At 39.7% G+C, this 18,534-nt stretch overlaps 1 protein-coding gene across 2 annotated transcripts in view; it reads left to right on the top strand.

Annotated features, from left to right (window-relative positions):
- The window catches only part of unc5da (unc-5 netrin receptor Da), a 202,753-nt gene that overhangs the window by 147,117 nt on the left and 37,102 nt on the right, over positions 1-18,534 (top strand). For both annotated transcript variants that reach the window (XM_017038680.2, XM_025061979.1), the window contains 4 exons: positions 1,367-1,510; positions 1,727-1,830; positions 16,668-16,842; positions 17,825-17,992. In XM_017038680.2, the coding sequence (XP_016894169.1) occupies positions 1,367-1,510; positions 1,727-1,830; positions 16,668-16,842; positions 17,825-17,992 (591 nt within the window). The remainder of the gene's footprint in view (positions 1-1,366; positions 1,511-1,726; positions 1,831-16,667; positions 16,843-17,824; positions 17,993-18,534) is intronic.

The raw sequence follows: 18,534 nt of genomic DNA on the forward strand, positions 1-18,534 counted from the left end.
ATTTACATATACAATTACCAATGATGACACACAGGTTTAATTAAGCCCATCAGTTTCAAGCAGCTTTGCTCAAATCCCATCCAGTCTGTTCCACAAGGAACAACACATACACAACACAAAAATAAAATATACCTGAAATATATACCTAAATATATATATATGTGTAGATATATTTATGTATGTATACTGTATATATGTATATATGCATGTATATACATATACATATATGTATGTATAACCAAGCAATTTAATATTACATGTAACAAAAATACAAGTTGTGAAATAGAAGCATGATGAATTAGGAAGTGATGTTCATGACCCGATCATGAAGCGTCAACACAGAGTCATGACTTTGAAAATCAGTTTCTCAAAGTTTTTCAAATCTTAGAACTTCACACAGTTAAGAAACCTGGATACATGGAGAACAATGTAAGAGAGAGCGTCTGTTCATAAATCTGAATTTTTATTAAAAGAAAAAAATACAAGTTTGTCTAAAAGACAGGGTTTTTTTTTCCTCCCTGTTTAAGAAATGAAACACACGCTGATGGAAGCTAGACACTCAATAAGGCCAACTGATTATATATTAATGGTTGAGGCTGTCATCTTTTGTGCACAGCCTGGCATAATTGAAATACTGGGCTTTTAAATTCTCATCACTTGTCCAAGAAAATGTTCGTCTCACGCCTGGCTCATTATGGGCTGCATCACCCACAGTATACAGATATGAACAAATGACCTGCCTGACATTAACTCGGAGTTCTGTTGCAGGAAAAGGATGATTTACTTCTAATAAAAACCCCCCATTGTTTTTCAGTTTCAGTGTTTAACAGCACCTAAAATGATGTCTCCTTCAAACCTTTCAAATTACAGCTCTCATTTCTTCTTTAAAATAATTAGAGGCTGTGTCCCTCCCCTTAGTTAATGCCTTCGCTGGAACGCATTTAGTGTCGCTTCTGTGTAAATGCATCGTTTGATTCTGAGAAGTGGATGTGAGGGCTCGCTAACAATATCCATGGAGTGTGTCCGTCGTACAGTGCTGCCTGCCAAAGCCTTAACGTTAACAAGGGTTTGTTACAAGAGCACTAATGATTTGGACATTATAGAATAGGTCAGCTCCCGGTCTAAGAGAGCTACACTGTTAGGTTGTTGTCAAGATGGACCGCTAAAGGGTTTGTGCTTGTTTTTTTTAAATGAGCTGTCTCCGCCTGCACATCCCTCTGGCAAATGCTAGATCTGTTTACTGCTGATAATCTAATCAGATTCAAATATCGCTCATCATCCCGTCTCCCTCTTTCTCCATCTCTTTGATTGATCATCACTGTATCTAATAAACGCAAATCTCAGCAATCAACTCTCTTGTCTGCAGGGCTGAAGATCCGGGAGGTGATGATCAACGTGTCACGTCAGCAGGTGGAGGACTTTCATGGCCCGGAGGATTACTGGTGTCTCTGTGTCGCCTGGAGCCACCTGGGAACCTCCAAGAGCCGCAAGGCATCTGTTCGGATCGCCTGTAAGAATCTGTGTGCCTTTTGATACCAGACTGACCTTATTGTTTCTAAAAAGCTTGCTGTTCTTCTGACGTGGTTTGCTAGTTGTGTGCCCCTACATGTTTGCATGGGAACGGCAGGTCACGTCCTCTCACATTTAGGGTTTGGTTACTTGGTGTTGTTGTGCTTTTTTTTTTTTGGCTTTTTTTTTAATGCAGCCTGTTTATTTCCTTTCACAGATCTGAGAAAGAATTTTGAGCAGGACCCCCAAGGCACTGAGGTGCCTCTGAATGGCATGATTGTGTTGCACTGTCGTCCCCCAGAGGGAGTGCCTGTGGCTGAGGTGAGGGCTTCTTACACTTCGAACAAGCAACGTTTTCTCCTGTGTCGCCTGCAAAGGCATAATCATCTGTCTGGTTTACTGACAGAATAAATCGGATTTCATGACACAATGTTCTGCGGCTCTCCAGCCATTGCATATCAAACATATTTATGCACTTTTTCCCTCCTCGGTGTTGTATAAAGCTGTAGACACCTTTCATTTGTATCTGGGGCTCAGTAATGTTTGGTAAATACAGAAGAAAATCTTTTGAAGATGCATAAATACAGGTGTACTACAGAACTAAAAGAGACTTCACCACTTGTTTAGTATTTCACAGAGATAAAGCTGTACCCTGTGAAAAGCCACAGCTCAAAATAAGTCAAAACGAGTTCAATTTATTTATGGCTTTTCAAATTTTATAGACTGCACTGAAATGCGAGCTGCAAATTGTCCTTGTCCTCACCAGGCAAAGTTACTCCACGGAGGGACATAGAGACTGGTTTATCTTTGGTTCTCCAGGTCTAGTAGCTTTTCAAGAACGTGGATCGACTCCTTGGAGTTCTTTCTTGTAGCGTCGGTGCCAGGATTTGGCAACAATGTTTGCTAGCAGCATGATCCACTGAACAATGGTATATGGTCACAACGATGCACTAGAACTTTATATATCTATATATATAGATATGGATATCCAGGACATTAGTTTGCTTTTCTAATCAACGTCAGTAGAATTAGTGACTTTGTGAGTGTTGTCATCTCTGACAACACCCTAGGTTTGTTTTGACACCTGCTGCTTTTTATATCAAGGCAGTAATGTTTTTCGACGATTCTCCTTCACTCCACTGTTCCCTTGGAAAATGACACAAACCTCCATGACTAATTAAGATTTGATGCATTAATGCGACTCTATTCCACTGCGTGTTCATTCACGCTCATTAAGATTCTCTCCGCCCGTGGTTTGTCTGATGACGTAGTAGACATTTTAATGTTTGCTCTAAATTTATTATGTGGCTCTCGTGGTCCGTCGTGGTGGGTGGTATGTAGAGCACATACTACTCAACATGACAGACCATGATGCCTGCAGATGCTGTGAATTTCATTTGGAGTCTAAAAAGATCCTCCAACACCACAGCTCAAGATCCTTTAAATGCCAATTAGGATAGAATAGAATGGAAGAGTCTTTTATGTCAGTGCAAGAAAAAAACAGCAGTCCAGTGAAACAGAATCATGTTAGCGTTTTTAGCTTAGAAGCTAAAAATAAGACATCATAATAATAATATCAGAAAACTTCGATAACTTGTAAATACCTAACATTTGTAATCTAGTGATCCCAACACCAGTATTTTAAAGACTGAATTTAAAATAATTAGAATCAAACTTTGAAGTAGTCTAATGATCAGGATGAGCTAGCTTCAGTGCAGTGGTGTAGCAGCTAGCCTGGGTAGCCGTGAAACTTACGAGCAAGACAGAAGTTTATTTTTATCGCACATTTTAATGGAAAAAGAATTGTATTGTAATCTTACTGTTGTAGGAGCTTTAAAAAAAAGTAAACAGCAATGTTTTTTATTTACTTTTTTTTGGTGCCTTCATTTAGTTTTTGTCAAATACAGAAAACATTACTTAGGAATTTACTGAATAATTAAAAAAAATCAATTCTCTGAAAAACTTTTTTTTATTATTTGTTCAAAATGTTTTCTTCAGGCAGAATATTCAAATCACCACTACAATTACTGAGGTACATTGTTAATAATGAAAGGGTTTTTCTATTTAATGTTTTCTGTGGTCAAACTAAAAGATTGAATATTAATGACTTTTTTTATTTACCACATTTGTAATGAAATTCATCATCATTATTTAATACAAAAAAAAAAAGAAAAAAAATCTACCTCTACTTCTAGTGAGATATCTCTACTATGATCTTAAGGAATAAAACACCATAGATATCTGGAGCACTGACTGTGATACAGCATCACTAGTGACGGTTCACAGCCTTAAGTCATGGATTATACATGCTTTGAGCAAATTGTTCACAGTTTAATTCCATAGTAATCCCTCAAAACTACAATTTACAGTAATCTAGAGACAAGGTTAGGATTTAGACCTTGTGTAAATGTATTTAAAAGGTTTGTTTTTTTCACAGATTTGTGTCTATTAAAGTTGACTTGTATTTAAAAGGTTTGTTTTTTTCACAGGTTTGTGTCTATTAAAGTTGACTTAGTCCAAGGTGTGTGTGTGTGTGTGCGTGTGCGCGTGTGTGAGATGAATCATTCAGCTCACTCAAATGGAGGTCTGGTGTACCACCAGTCCCTGATGCATTGTGGTCATCAAATAGGCAACTTGTCATGCATGCATTCATGTAGCCCTGGCTAACAAAGAGAAGGTGATAGTAAATAATGCAGAGACAAATCCAGCTCTCCTCCTTTAGCCTCACAACTGGGGAATGAAAATCAGTCTTGAAGGAGGAGAAATTAAGTGAAACATTTCTTCCCCTCGTTAATTTTGGCATTCATAGGGCGTTTTTTGTAAGCCACGGGGTAAAATTTCTCTCTGAAAAAAAAAAGTCACAGCTCATCTACAGTTTAAAGGATTTTTCAGGAATTGAGGTCACCAGGCAGCCTGATCTGTTGAACTCAATTTGTGGGGGAAAAAAAAAAGTTGAGTTATTTTTGGTGCTTGGATTAGCCACAGATCCTAATGAAAATGATAAGTGATCTTGACAAACTGCACACTGTTTCCTTTTACTGGGCTGAGAGTTATGTTCACTTGACACTATAAAAAAAATAAGGAAACGACTTCCAACTTTTCATTCTGTTTAATGTCACAAACACTGCGCATCCACAGCTTTTATGGCTTCAAATCCACTTATGGTGCTGCTCTGCTCATGTTCTCAGACACAGCACTAACGGCGGGGGAGAGCGGAGAACTTTATCCGCATCTCGCTGTAACTAAGCCACCAGGGAGTTTACTGGACTGCTGTGTAGGATGTTAATGAAAATCACAGAGTGCCATATTATCTGTCCCCACAGTGACAGAGGCAATAATCTGTTCACATTGTAAGCCAAACTGCAGAGAGACACAGCTTCAGCCCGCTTCTTTAATTGGGTTGCATGTGGAGATGCCCAAATCTTCTCAAATGGACTAAAATTATTGCATTACTGGCTGCGACAACAGGAAAAAAAGTCAGATGAGTAAAATTCCAGGGCTTAAAATGGACATGCTGAAAATCAGGCGGAAAAACCCAACAGGGAGCCATCAGATGCTAAAGTGTTTTTTAGACAACTGCTCGGAAAATTGGTTTAGGGTATTTTGGGAAGTTTGCTGGTCACAGATGGAGGAAGCAGGAACAGATTTTCTGGGTCAGATGCACTGACGACACCGAGGGAATTTCTGCAACATTTAGATGTGGAGTGGACGGTCATGTCCGTGTCCGGCATGCAAGAGGCTCAGCGCTTTATCTGTGAAATTACACTGCTGTGCTTTCTCATGGGCTTATTGGGACGAGTCACAGAAATGTGAGTATGAGGCAGACTGTCCAGAGGGATGTTGGCCTCCTGACGTACAGGAGACTGGACTTCAGTGCACATGTGAAAACTGCTTCAGAGAAATACCTGCCTTCGATTTGTGAGGATCATGAGCAAAAAAAAAAAAAAAACCAACAACTTAGCAGGTCACAGATGCAATGTAAGCCTTTCAAAAAGCATGCGATCTATAAATCAATTGACCTCTTAGGTGACACCAAAGGGCAGCGGGGATCGGTCTGATGGGTCAGTTGTCTCAAGTGTCCCTGCAGTTTTAGGATTTTTTAAATGATCTGAACAGTGAAGTCCACCTTCCGGCGAACATCCCCAGGGTTATGGATTTGCTGTGATGTAAATGTGACATAAAAGTGTCCCTGCGTCTTATTGGTGTAATTAGGCCATGGATTTATTTAGTCTTCTTCTACTGCTTGATCCTGTGAAGAGGTTACAGTGGGGGACGGGGAGGAGGAGGGGTGAAGCCCGAGGCCGTCCTTGATGCAGCAAGGACACACCGGTGGTCAAGTAACACCTGCCTCCAGAAGATGCTGCCCCCAGGTGTGGAGGGTGCTCATTTGTTTAATGTGGTTTTATGGCAGTCACCGTGCACTGAGGGACGGCCAGAGGAATGTGTAGAGCATACGTGTCAAACTCAAGGCCCGGGGACCAAATACAGCCCGCTCAGCCGTTTTGTGTGGCCTACGGGAGCTTAAAAAGCATTTAGTAAAGTCCATGCAGCAGAGTTTCTGAACCTAAGTAATTAAAAGGTTTTTTTATTACACAGAAATGAACAATATTAGTAGCTTGAATAAATAGTAATCAATTGCAGAAACAGGTATTAGTCTGTTATGGAATAGTTACATCTATACCAGCAGTCCCTGACCTTTTTTTGTTCCGAGGACTGGTCAGCCAGTACCACCCCTTTGTATCAGAGTCTGAATCTTTTATTTTAAAATATCGGCACATTATCTTTAAATAAGTAAATTAGTAAAAATTAAGTACATTTTTTCACTGTGTCCCACTGCGGCCCAGTGCAAAATGACCTTTGGACTGGTACTGGTCCACGGACCGGGGGGTGGGGTCCCCTGATCTATACAGTCTTCCATTTACAACCAGCCCAGGGGAACATGAGATGTGAAAATGAGTGTGACACCCCCCTGGTGTAGAGGGGGTGCTGTTGTCGTCGAACCCTCCCCCCTCAGTCTGACACTCCGGCGAACTTCATTTCAAACGCTTTAATTCCTACAAAGGTGTCGTATTTAATGAACAGAGGATATAGAAAATAATCAGTACAATTCCCCCACAGTGGGACAAAGAAAGAACATACTGTAACTGTCTCCACAAATGACTTCATCTGTTCCTTCTGAGAACAGAACTCTAATCTTCACACCTATTATTCCAGTGGTTTGCGTCTGTTACATTCAAGATCATTTACGATTTTCAACATTAATCTGAGTTTTGTTTTTCGCTCTTCCCTTATTCCTGCAAAAGCTTGGGGGACACGGCGCCCACTATGGGAAGCGCTGCTATAGAACAAGGTGTTCAAACCTCAGCCTTAATTGAATCAAATGAAACAAAACACATTTCAGTGCTTCAGAAATTGTCTTCCTGTCACGTTCACTTCCTGTTTTAAGTGATTGTAAATGTAGGTCATTACATCTGCTTTCAGAATAATTGAGCGTTAAGGTCTGATGGAGGCATGAAGTGGAAGAAGTTAAAAAAAGACACACTTTTTTTATTGTATCTGTCTTTGTGAGTTAGACTGAAGTTACCGTTCTACACAGACACAGAGAACACCAGGCTGTAAGCTGTAAAAAAAATCTTTTGAAGCGGACAAGAGCAGCTGCCCCGGGTCACAGGTCATCATCTTACATCATAATTCCGTTCTTATGGTGTGACAGTTTGTAACTTGGTTTTAACCCTAATTTGGAACTCACTGTACATCATTACCTGTCACTCATCTACGCTAACACAGTGGTAACATAGAAACATCAGAAGAGTCTGACTTACTCCTGGGAGCCATAATGAAGGGCAAAAAAGTCCCCAAAAAATCAAACGGAAAAAAAATGAATGTAGCACAATTCAGTGTACGGCGTACAACCAACCAACCAACCAACCAACCAACCAACCAACCAACCAACCAATCGTCTTCCATGTTTAGGGCCGAGTGACAATTTTAGTCGCCTCTGTTTGGTTCTGGAACAGACAGACAAATAACAGCAGGTAGATGTTTGTGTTTTATACCTGTTTTTATTAGCGACACATTTAAATGGCTGAATTATTAATACGGCTCACAGCTTAACATTTGACTCTGTTTATTATATACTGGGTTGGTTTAGCAGCCAATTACTGGAAAAGACAAGAACTGCCAGAAAACGTTCATTAAAACACAGCATATAGTAAAAACAAACAAACAAAAAAAAAACAACATATAAGTTGAGCTGCAGTGTTGGGGTCAACATCACGACCTTTGCAGCACACACTTTCCACCTGCAGCCTGTGCAGCTGCGTCCGAGGCCCGCGGAGCTGAGAAAGGTGCTGCGGTTCACCACTGGTTGCTGCTATCTAAGTGGAACAAATTTACCAATTAGGCAAATGCGTCTCGTGTCTTCCCCAGGCAACGGCTTATCAGGGCCATTTGAGGCTGTCCTGTCTCTGCCTTCTCATCAACATGTGCATCTCTCTATCACTTTCCCCTAAGGGCTGACTCAAGGACCGACAGAGTATGTAAATCACACTCCTGGGTTTCACACCGTTCCTGCAACGGCAGAAAAGAGTCAAGGAAAGGTGGAAGGACGGGGTGGTTAATGAAAGCAAAAACATGAGCCTTTAAAAAAAAATACTCACAGTACAAGACAATCATTTTAATTTTCTTTGCTGTAGCGTATCACTCAGGCGCGATTGGAAAACACAGAGGACGACTAAAATATGAAAGTGATTATCCCTTTTGTAGGATTTTGGGTGACGTCCATTTCACAAGGTCAAAACCTGTATCAATATATACATATATATATACATATATATTGCAAAGGCTTATAATATTACAGGTTTCATTTTAAGTTTGGTTCAGAAAAGTTTCTCATTTCCAACCTGATTAACAGAGTGACACAGCTCAGCTGCTGACAGAGATTTAATGATAAAACGTGTCACAGCTGTTGAAGAAAGCTGAGAGACGTGACTGAACATGTTTTAGATTTTAACCTCAGGTGACTTCAGAAATTAAAACGTCGGTTTCTTTCTTAAAATAACTACAAATTTAATTACCATAAAAGTTGACAAAACTCAAAACAAAAAATTACAAACAAAAAAAAATGTAAAAGATTTATTTTTAACATAGTTAAATAGTGTTAAGGGTATTTAGTTAACCCCAGATTTAACATGTTTAAGTCTTTTCACTGGTAAAACTGATGTAATGAAAAAAATAAGGTCTTTTTTTAAACAAATTACAATTTTCTTACAGGATCAAAAAATCAAAAGATCGCTGGAACAGCATCAGGGTTAGATTGAAAAAGGTAATTACGTGTTGTTTTTGTCTGAATGAGCAGGTTCCAGGACTGAGTCATTATATTGGGTACAAAAAAGACATCTGTTACACGTGAAAAATTGTCTAAAAAAGTTTCTCAGTACTACATGGGAAAACCTGTTATTGCAACATCCTTGTTTTTTAAAGAAACTCCATGTCTGGCCGGCCTGTGGTCCAGGTCTGAAACTGCAGCCAACTGTTGAGCAGCGATGACATTTGTACGGCTGCAAATTAAGGACAAATTCATAGACAAGATGGCAGCAACTGTTGTTATGAATTCCAAATTCAACGTGTTGTTTAAGACATGGTACTAACAATAGTGAAAACCTGGAATATCTATATTACGTTTAACAACTAATGACCTGTAGCAATCTGTGGCTAACTAGCCTGTCTGTTTGGTTTCATTTACATTGAGTACATCGTGTTTGTAATAAGAGGAGGAGCCTGTGTGCTGATTCAACGTGACGACACATCGTCTTGTGAACCATGAGCTAGCGCTCCGACTTTATAATACATTAAAACACGTTTCCATTTTTCCTTCTACTTTGACCAGTCTTCTCATTTTACACAGACCCCATCTGCTGGTCACCTGTAACTTTGACCAGTCTTCTCATTTTACACAAACCCCATCTGCTGGTCACCTGTAAGACACTTAAAGATTTGACGACGTCCTCCTTCATTACCTCCAGTTTAATCCGTAGCCTCAGGTGGACTCTCTCTGCGGCCGGGGCAGAGTCCAGTTTATAATTCCTCTGATTGTATTAGTTCTAGTCCGAGGACTGTGGCTGTCGTCAATGGTTCCTCACTCCATTTCTTTGCACTTTTTTCCCTCCTTCCTTGAGTGCAGTTTCAGTTGTCAAAATGTTATAGATGCCAAAAACACACTTTGTTGAATTCATATTTGTAAAAGTAGGAGAGGAAAGTAAAAAAAAAAAACGGCTCTATCTCCATGACTTGTAGTTGTTTTCTTATTTTTCAAGCACAACGTTTATTTGTGAACTTCAAGCAGTGAGGGATCACATTAAATGTTGGCTTTATTTCTGTTCAACAGGAAATAAATAAACTAGGAAATATATCATATATGTTTTTGTATAAGTGCATATATTGGTATCAGTTGATATCAATGGTGACATCGTCATCTACCAAAACGTTGATTAAGAAAGTCTTGTTCCATCATTCCGACGTACAGCGGACCAGTACTAGGAACTAATTTGCGAGGAAAGCGGACGAATACGTTGTCTCATGGCGCTATGCTTTGTTTGTTTTTTTTGGGGGGGAACTTTCTGCCCTTCATTATGGCTCCCAGGAGTAAGTCAGACTCTGATGTTTTTATGTCCCAGATTATGATGTCACCACTGTGTTAGCATAGGTGAGTGACACAGGTAGTAATGCTCAGTATTTGAGTTCCGACTTACAACAAATACTGAGTCAGAGTCGAAGACCAAAGTACTCAGCCTTTACATCTGCCACCTACCTATTTGTGTACAATATTCCATATTCTGGATGCATTCTTATTTAATCGTATTTTTGTTTGTGTGTAAACATTATTGAACTTTTCTTCCAATGTAGCCTTCCTGCAGAGGTTCTTGGTGCGTCTGTGTTTGGATCAAATTGGATCTTGAATCTGGAACACACCAATGAGAGCCAGCCTTTTTCTCAGACACGTAGCACATGGCTCATCGCTAACAGGGATAGACAGCACTTGTAATCCTGGGTGATGGCAGATCGATATCAGAGTTACTGATACTTCAACATCCAAATGCATTTCACTTGTTTTCAATAGCAGCTAAGAAGGATTGATTTTTTGCAAATGTTGTTTTGAAGTGTTGCTTTAACCCACTATTAACTGTGCAGTGGTGCTGCTGCAGGGACCCAGCCGTGGCCCTCCTACCACCACATGAATGTTTCTAACCCTGGTTGTTGACACGGAGGTTTGCTGATACTGCTAACAGTTTTTAAACACAGGGCCAGGCAAATGTGCGGCATGCATAATGCAAGTTATGTTCAGAAGGAAAAAAAAAATTAAAGTCATAAAACAAATGAACATCGGTGTCGTTATACATTATAAATGAGGGGAACTTAGTCTGGAGATCGTCAAAGATTGATGTAGTAGTACTATGGAAGTACACAGCAGGTACATGTTTGTTGTGCTCCTTGTTTCTCACTGGTTACAATATGTTGTTGTGCTGTGTCTTTCTTATTAGATTTTGCTTTGGTAAATTAAACCCTTTTACAAGTAAACTCAGTAACCATGTCACTACGGGTATGTAGGATACACGGGCAACGATATACTGTGATACTATCGGCACAGCGATATATTGAGGTTGTTTTTACAGCTATTTATTTGTAGGACAGTTTTTGTTGACTATGAAATGTGTTATTAATCAAAATATTTTCTGACCAGATTTACATTTGGATGAATGGATAGATAGACCATGATTTTTTCAGTGTTACGTTTTTTTTCTTTTTTAGACCTTAGTTATTATTTGGCTAATATGAAAAAATGATATGAAAAGTTCATATCACCAGATCAGTTTGTGTTTTGTCATTTTTATGTCTTTATAGCCATAAAGCGAACAACAACATTCATTCATTGATCTTCTACCGCTTTAACCTTTTTGAGGTCCTGTGGTTGGAACCAGTCGTCGTTGGGCCGGGGGGGGTTTACACCGTGGACAGTTCATCGGTCCAGTTTTTTTCTACTCCAAATGTCATAATCAGCAGATCACAGTGAAGGCTGAGGCGGAGACATTTCCTGTTATAACGTTTTAGCATATAAAAGTTACGGCGCTAGACTGAAGTTAGTTCAGACACAGTCATTAATGTGACCTTTTTCGACACATAAAAACAGCGTAAGCTATTTAAATATCCCCTTGATTTAAAGCGTGACAATGTTGTCAAAGACATAAGAATGAAGCGACGGCTTGACGTGCGTAACCGAGATTTATTGCTGCTATTTGACTTCCTCTTGTCAGTGGGTTAAAAAAAAGTCTGCTGTTCATTATCTACAGGCTGTCTCCCCTGGTGACGTTAGAGAGAGTCCATTCAGGTGGAATCTGTATAAATAATACAAACCGCGGCTACAGGCCTTTTAGAACAACACAGCTCGCCTCCCAGAGGAGGCTGCAGAATTTACAGAGAGGGTTGTAAAAATCACATCTACTTGTCAAGGTTAATGTCATACTTCACAGGAAGTAGAAGGTGCTTCATTTGGTTGATGTGGGGCAACAGTTTTATTTTAAAAGCATGAACTGCATAGAAAAAAAAGCTCCTCCATGGGTCAACTTGTATTTGACCAGTTGTCTGAGCAACAATGCCAAGACATTTAAAATCACGCAAAAATACTGCGTGAAAAGCTCAGGCCGGGCAGACAAGTAGACAAGTTTGAGGCAGTGCTGGACATTCAGACAGTGATGAGGTGTGCGATCAGAATGACTGATGGGTTCAGAATAGAGTTGGGGGATTCGGGACACACCTCTGTGTTCTTTTCAGCAGTGATGAACAGACAGATGAGGCCAGAGCGGTGTTCAGTGAACTGTGAAGTTCACAGATTTGTGGTGAGAATCCAAAGAGGGTTGAAGACAATCTTCAAGTTGAAGGTCTGCAGTGAAGATTTAAGACGTGAGGCGAGCAGGCGACAGTGCTTCAGGAGGGTCCACAAAAGCTGGAGTGTCATTGTCAATGTGTGACAGAAAGGTAGCCATTAGAGTAAAGGAATAAGAAGTGTATCCTGCTGCGGCGTGAGTTTTGGAGATGACGGCGGTCCATCAGTGACAGGAGGCTGAGTTGGTGATGGCAGAGTTCTAGACGCTGAGCTTTAAATTGGAAGTGACCAGGATGGACGTGGCTTAAAATGCTACTGACAGAGGGACAGCCAAAACTGAGCAGTTTAGAAACATATTCAGAGAGACAGGGTTGAGTTGGCTCGGGCATGTGTCATTCTCTGGGGCTTGCTCAGTTCAATCTTGTTCAAGGTCGCAGCGGGGGTTGGAGCCAATCCAAGCAGTCATCCAGAGAAGGCAGGGTTCACCCAGGACAATATGTTAGCATACCGCAGGAGCACATGAAGGACAAACAACCATTCACACTCCAACTCATAACCTGGAATTCCTCAGTGCAGCAAGAAAACCTTCGTTCACACGGGGAGAACATGCAAACTCTTAACGTCAGGGCTTCAGTTTTTAGTTTCACTTCTCACTTCTCACTTCTCTCTCTTCTTCATTAAGGGGGTCTGCAGCCCTTAACCCCAAATGAGCCAAGTTTATTGATTTAGCACCAAACAAAATTCACCCAGAGACACAAAAACATTCTGACCAATGAAATGAAGGCAAAAGTGTAATTCACAAGGTTTTAGGAATTGTAGTTATACTGCAGTATTTCATTGAAGTACAAATCTCTAGTTGAAGAAGACAATGACATTATGTTGTTTTGCTATTTGAAAGCAAGCTGAAAATTTAGTGCAACTTTTGAAACAGTATCTGACAGTCACTGATGGTTAGCATTTACACACTGTTTTGAATACACTGCTCTCTATTAAAAACCCCAGCTGATTGGATGTATAAGTGATGAATGTGTTTTTGGGAAAAACAGCTACATATTTGGTCTAATTTGTGTATTCTGACAAAGAAAAAAAATACATTGTTTTCTTTTTTAACTTTTTAGAAATATCTACTGGGGAGAAGTGATTTTTTTTGTGTGTGTTTTTTATTGTCAGTCTGATGAAATGCCTCAAAATCAAATCATTGTAAACCAAACAGTTAGGAAAAGTTAAAACACCTTTCATTTATAACGGATATTTTTTAAAGTTTTTTTTTTGATTTATTATTATTGAGAAACTACAATAAATTGGACCAGATCTTTTTTTTTTTATTGAAAAAAAACCTTTTACCATTTTCTATCCTATTATGTGGTAACTGTTGACTGCAGCTTCCAGTGGTGAAGAATACACCACTAATGATAACACCGGGGCTGATTTGACATTGAAAGTGTAAAGATGGGGAAGTGGCTGGATGCAGCCTCCAGTGCTGCACACCGCTTTGACTGACTGATCAAATGACGAAAACATTTTCAATTAAAGAGAAAAGCGCATGATGAAAAGCTTCTTGAACCATCTGAAGGAGGGGGGGAAGTGTGCGACAGCGTGACTCCTGATTTATTGATTTCCAGGCTCAAATTTTTTTTTTTTTTTCCATCCGGGGTGCTCCCAAAGAGCAAAGCAATCTCTGAGTCCTTTGGCTGTTGTTATAGTCTCTTGGCAAAGGGACACTACAAACACACGCTGGAGTACAAACATATGGAGCTCCCAGTGGGACGGACATTTCTAAGCTCAAACACACTGCCATAAATCAAAACCTGCTCCCTAATGCCCCATCTCGTCTCTCTCGTTGAAAAGCTCTAGCCAGTGGCACATTAATGGCAATTTACAGGGTCACTCACGCGGGGAGAGAGGCATCAACAGAGACTTCATTCTTTGGTAAATCCTTATTACTTCTAGCTAGTACATGGCTGATAAGAGTAGAGGATGTGACCTACAGCGCACAGTACAGCAGCACTCCAGACGTGCATGTCAATGAGGCTGTACGGTCTTTAATTAACACGGAATAAAACCACCAATAAAACCACCATGTCTGTGTTGTGTAAATGTGGATAACAGGTGAAAATTTAGAAGAAAAATATCTGATTTCAAGAGTAAAGCACCATTTTTCTCAGTAATTGGCTGATTTTTTCTTTTACAACTTTTAATTGTAATTTTAATGTTTATTTACATGTTTTTGTTTTTTTTTAAAAAGAGGGTAGCTGCAAATTGCAATTAATCATAATTTTAATTTTAATCATTAAGTTTAATTTATCTTCCTGTTCCTTCTTTAGCTGCAAATTGCAATTAATCATAATTAAGTTTAACTTATCTTCCTGTTCCTTCCCGTGAACAAAACCTTTTTCCTTTTACATTGCTGGAATAGAAAGACAATTAATAGCGATAGATGTATATGTTTATGTTTTTTTTTTCTAACTAATCCAAATGATGAAATTATTAAAAATAGAGCAACAATAAGTCTGTTTCCTCAGAACAATCATCCAGCGCTGCTAGATCAAAGCCCGTTCCAAAGCTTCAATATTTTTCACAGGTTGAATTCCTGATTTCAAACCTTAAAATGTGTTCACTTCTAAAGGTTGAAAAATTGTATCAAATAATCCTGACCATTTGGCAAAAAAATAAAAAATAAATAAAACTTGTCAAAGGCGTTGAAGACATCTGACAGAGCGGTGAAATCAGACGCCTTGTTAAGTCTTGGAAGGTTTTTTCTTACCTTCGTACAATTTGTTTTGTGGACCAGTCACTCCCTTTCCTCCAGATTTATTTTTATTATATAACTTGTAAAAGTGTATTCTAAGTCTGGGTGGAGTTGGTTTTAGGTGATCATCAGTCAGAACGACAATAACTAAAGACACTCATGATTGTTGCGCCAGCCTTTTTGGCAGGATAATGAACATTTTCCACCCACTTTTACTGACCCACCTGCACTTTTTATCAAGTTGACTTTTTCATAAGCTCTTATGCTACTTTTCCCTGCCCCCCGGGGTGTACAAAGGCACACACACATAAAAAAAAAAAAAAAAAATCAACACTAGGTGCAGGACACATTAGGTCACCTGAGGAAAGGCAGAAAAGCCTGGGCCTCTAATGTTACCTGGTCAGTAATAAATCAATGTTTTTGGGGGCAAAGACTGTTGTACCGAAGCCCTTTTTCCCCCCGTCCTATATACTTCCTACTGTGGCCGGTGGACGGGTCATATCAATACTGATGTTGCACAGAAGCCCATACTGCCGTACAAAATTGCAAGCAGAACAGGGAAAGCAATATTTCTGCCTCTTGAGTTGTTTCAGACTGAAATATTTGCATTATTGCTCTGTCAGGATATACAGTACTGCGTGATACTTTTTAATGCAGAGGCCCAGTAATGCATCGTGAGGGTGGATAAACCGTTGAAAACTGTTGAAACATAGAATTGGAGGCAGGATAAAATGTTCCCATTAATGCATGGCTTTTCTGCCGAGGCACTCGGGTGTGACTGGTCAAACGTGTGGTTGTGGGTGGAACTGACGCTGACTGATGGAGTCTATTGTTTGGATAACATTTTGATATCATATCATATATTATTGCTTAGACATTACAACCCTAAACTTCATCATTCCCCTCTAGAGGGTGCTATAAACACAAAGTGAAGTTTCACATTGTAGTGTTCAGGTAGGTGTCTGTGAATCTCTCTACCTTTAACCACAAAGTATCACATTTTAAATCACTCAATTTAGACATTGCAAAAAAAAAAAAAAAACACCTTTTAGAATGAAAGTTCTCTGTTAATGGCTTCAGTTTTTCTAAAACGTGTGTCTGATTTTTAAGAATTACAACTTACAACGGTCACTCTCTACTGGTTTGAACTGGTAAATACTTCATCACAAGCAAAAAGAAGGAATTGAAGAAAGAGAAAAGTGGGTTTCATCACTGCTAAAGAACAAAGGGGAAAGTCCAAGAATCAGGTTCTGACCTGGTGCATAAACAACAGCTCAGAGTTTTGACTTTCGAAAATTAGGATATGTAGAGAAATATAATACATTTCATAATGTTTTTTTAGTCTGTCTCAGAACTTTTTGACTTATTCTTGCATACTAACGTATATTAAAATGAGGAGGAATTTAATATACATAGAATGACATTACTCACTGTACATTGTAATCTAACATTGTAATTATTATGTTGTCATTCACTGTTAGAATCACCTTTGCTTTAACAGTTTTTTTGGTTCAACTTTTTTTCCTCTAGGTGGAATGGCTGAAAAACGACGAACCCCTGAACACTGACACGGCCTCGGACACCAGAGGGGATCATAATCTGATCATCTCAAACGCTCGTCTCTCTGATTCGGGAAACTACACCTGTGCGGCCAGCAACATCGTGGCTAAAAGACGGAGCGCCACTGCCACTGTTGTAGTCTTTGGTGAGACGTTTTAAAGAAAGGCTTTTAAATGGCATTTTCTCCAGGCAGAAAAAATAACAACAACAGCAGCAAAGACGCAGAAAAAATAACAACAACAGCAGCAACAACAGCTACTTGTTTGTCACACACAGCTTTGTTGTCTACATCAAAATAACAGCTCTCACAAAAACCGTAGGCTGTCAAATTGGCCCCTTAAGCAAATTCCCCTAGGTCATTAACATGAAAGCACCGCTCAACCACAGCGTGTGGCCTTTTCTCACTCAAGAGTCTAATGAGCAGGTAATGGGCAAGTGATCCCTCATGTGTAAAAACAAGGAGAGACAGGCATAATATTTACAAGAACTCAATTATTAATGATGGAAAGGCAGTGACATTGGCTGTCACAACGCCCCGGCTTCTATCTGCCAGAACTCAACACCTCCAGTCAAAGGCTTTAGCTCTAAGCCAGCGTCTTTATACCGCGGTAGAGTCTGGCTGAGACAAAGGAGAAAAAGTGAAGGTATAATTACACCAACGCTGCCACCTCTTATTCATCGGAGGGAAACGGTGCTCATTCTGCTGACCCCTCTCTGCCACATTTAGCGACCCCGCTAATACGTCTGATTGTGCCTGACAGATGCTCGGCCTCATCAGTCAATTCCATAACAGTAATGAAATCCTGACAGGCTCATCGTTCCCCATAGCGTCACACAACCCTTCGTATGTGACAGCAAATGAGATGATTAGTCAATCATCACCATTTTATTCCAGGCAACAAATCAAAAGTGTGAAAGTGAAGATGTCATTGATCGTCTTCTTAAAGACAACTTTAAATAAAGATATATGTTCTCCTGTCAAGACGTTCATTGTCAACCCACATGCTGCGGCAGTGCTCACCTCCCAGTGGTGTTTTTTTTTTATTCTAATGAAAGGAATATTGCTGTTATCCACACTGTGTGGTCTACCATTCTACCATTATTCATGGCTCTCTCCTCACATACAGTGAACGGAGGGTGGTCATCCTGGACGGACTGGTCCCCATGTAATGTTCGCTGCGGGCGTGGTGTGCAGAAACGTTCCCGCACTTGCACAAATCCAGCTCCTCTCAATGGGGGAGCCTTTTGTGAAGGCATGTCAGTGCAGAAAAGCACCTGCAACACACTGTGCCCAGGTAAGCACAAGGACAGGATGTTCACGCTGCAACTCACTGGGTATGTGTTTCAAAGTTTTTAAAGGACGGAAACTTTTTAAACCGTCGTTTTCAGAAACGTTGCTACGCGCTTCTGAGAAATGAATACAGAATATTTTTCTTTACTTTCATTAACAAAAAGAGCGTGGACAGCGTGTACTGCAGTACCCAGGTTGAAAATAACACTGAGTGAGTCTTCACAAAAATGTCTAGTCAAGTTTCCACTTGTTTCTCTGGTCAGAATGCAGGATCAAAGTACTGCATAGAAATCTCACATTTCTGTGTTATTTTTTAAAAAATATATATAGGTGGATATTATAAAGGAAACTATCAGGCAAGAGCTGGGTCAAAAGAATATAACCTATAAAGACAATGACGAAAGTTCGACTTTGTGACTCGAGACTAGAGATCAGTTGATTAAAAAAAACAAAATCCAGTATATTTAAAAATCAGACTCTTTCTTGATCAAACATATTCAAAAAAACAAAATCCAGTATATTTACAAATCAGACTCTTTCTTGATC

Source organism: Cynoglossus semilaevis, chromosome 14, assembly GCF_000523025.1.
Source record: "Cynoglossus semilaevis isolate Cse_v1.0 chromosome 14, Cse_v1.0, whole genome shotgun sequence".
Classification (NCBI taxonomy): domain Eukaryota; kingdom Metazoa; phylum Chordata; class Actinopteri; order Pleuronectiformes; family Cynoglossidae; genus Cynoglossus; species Cynoglossus semilaevis.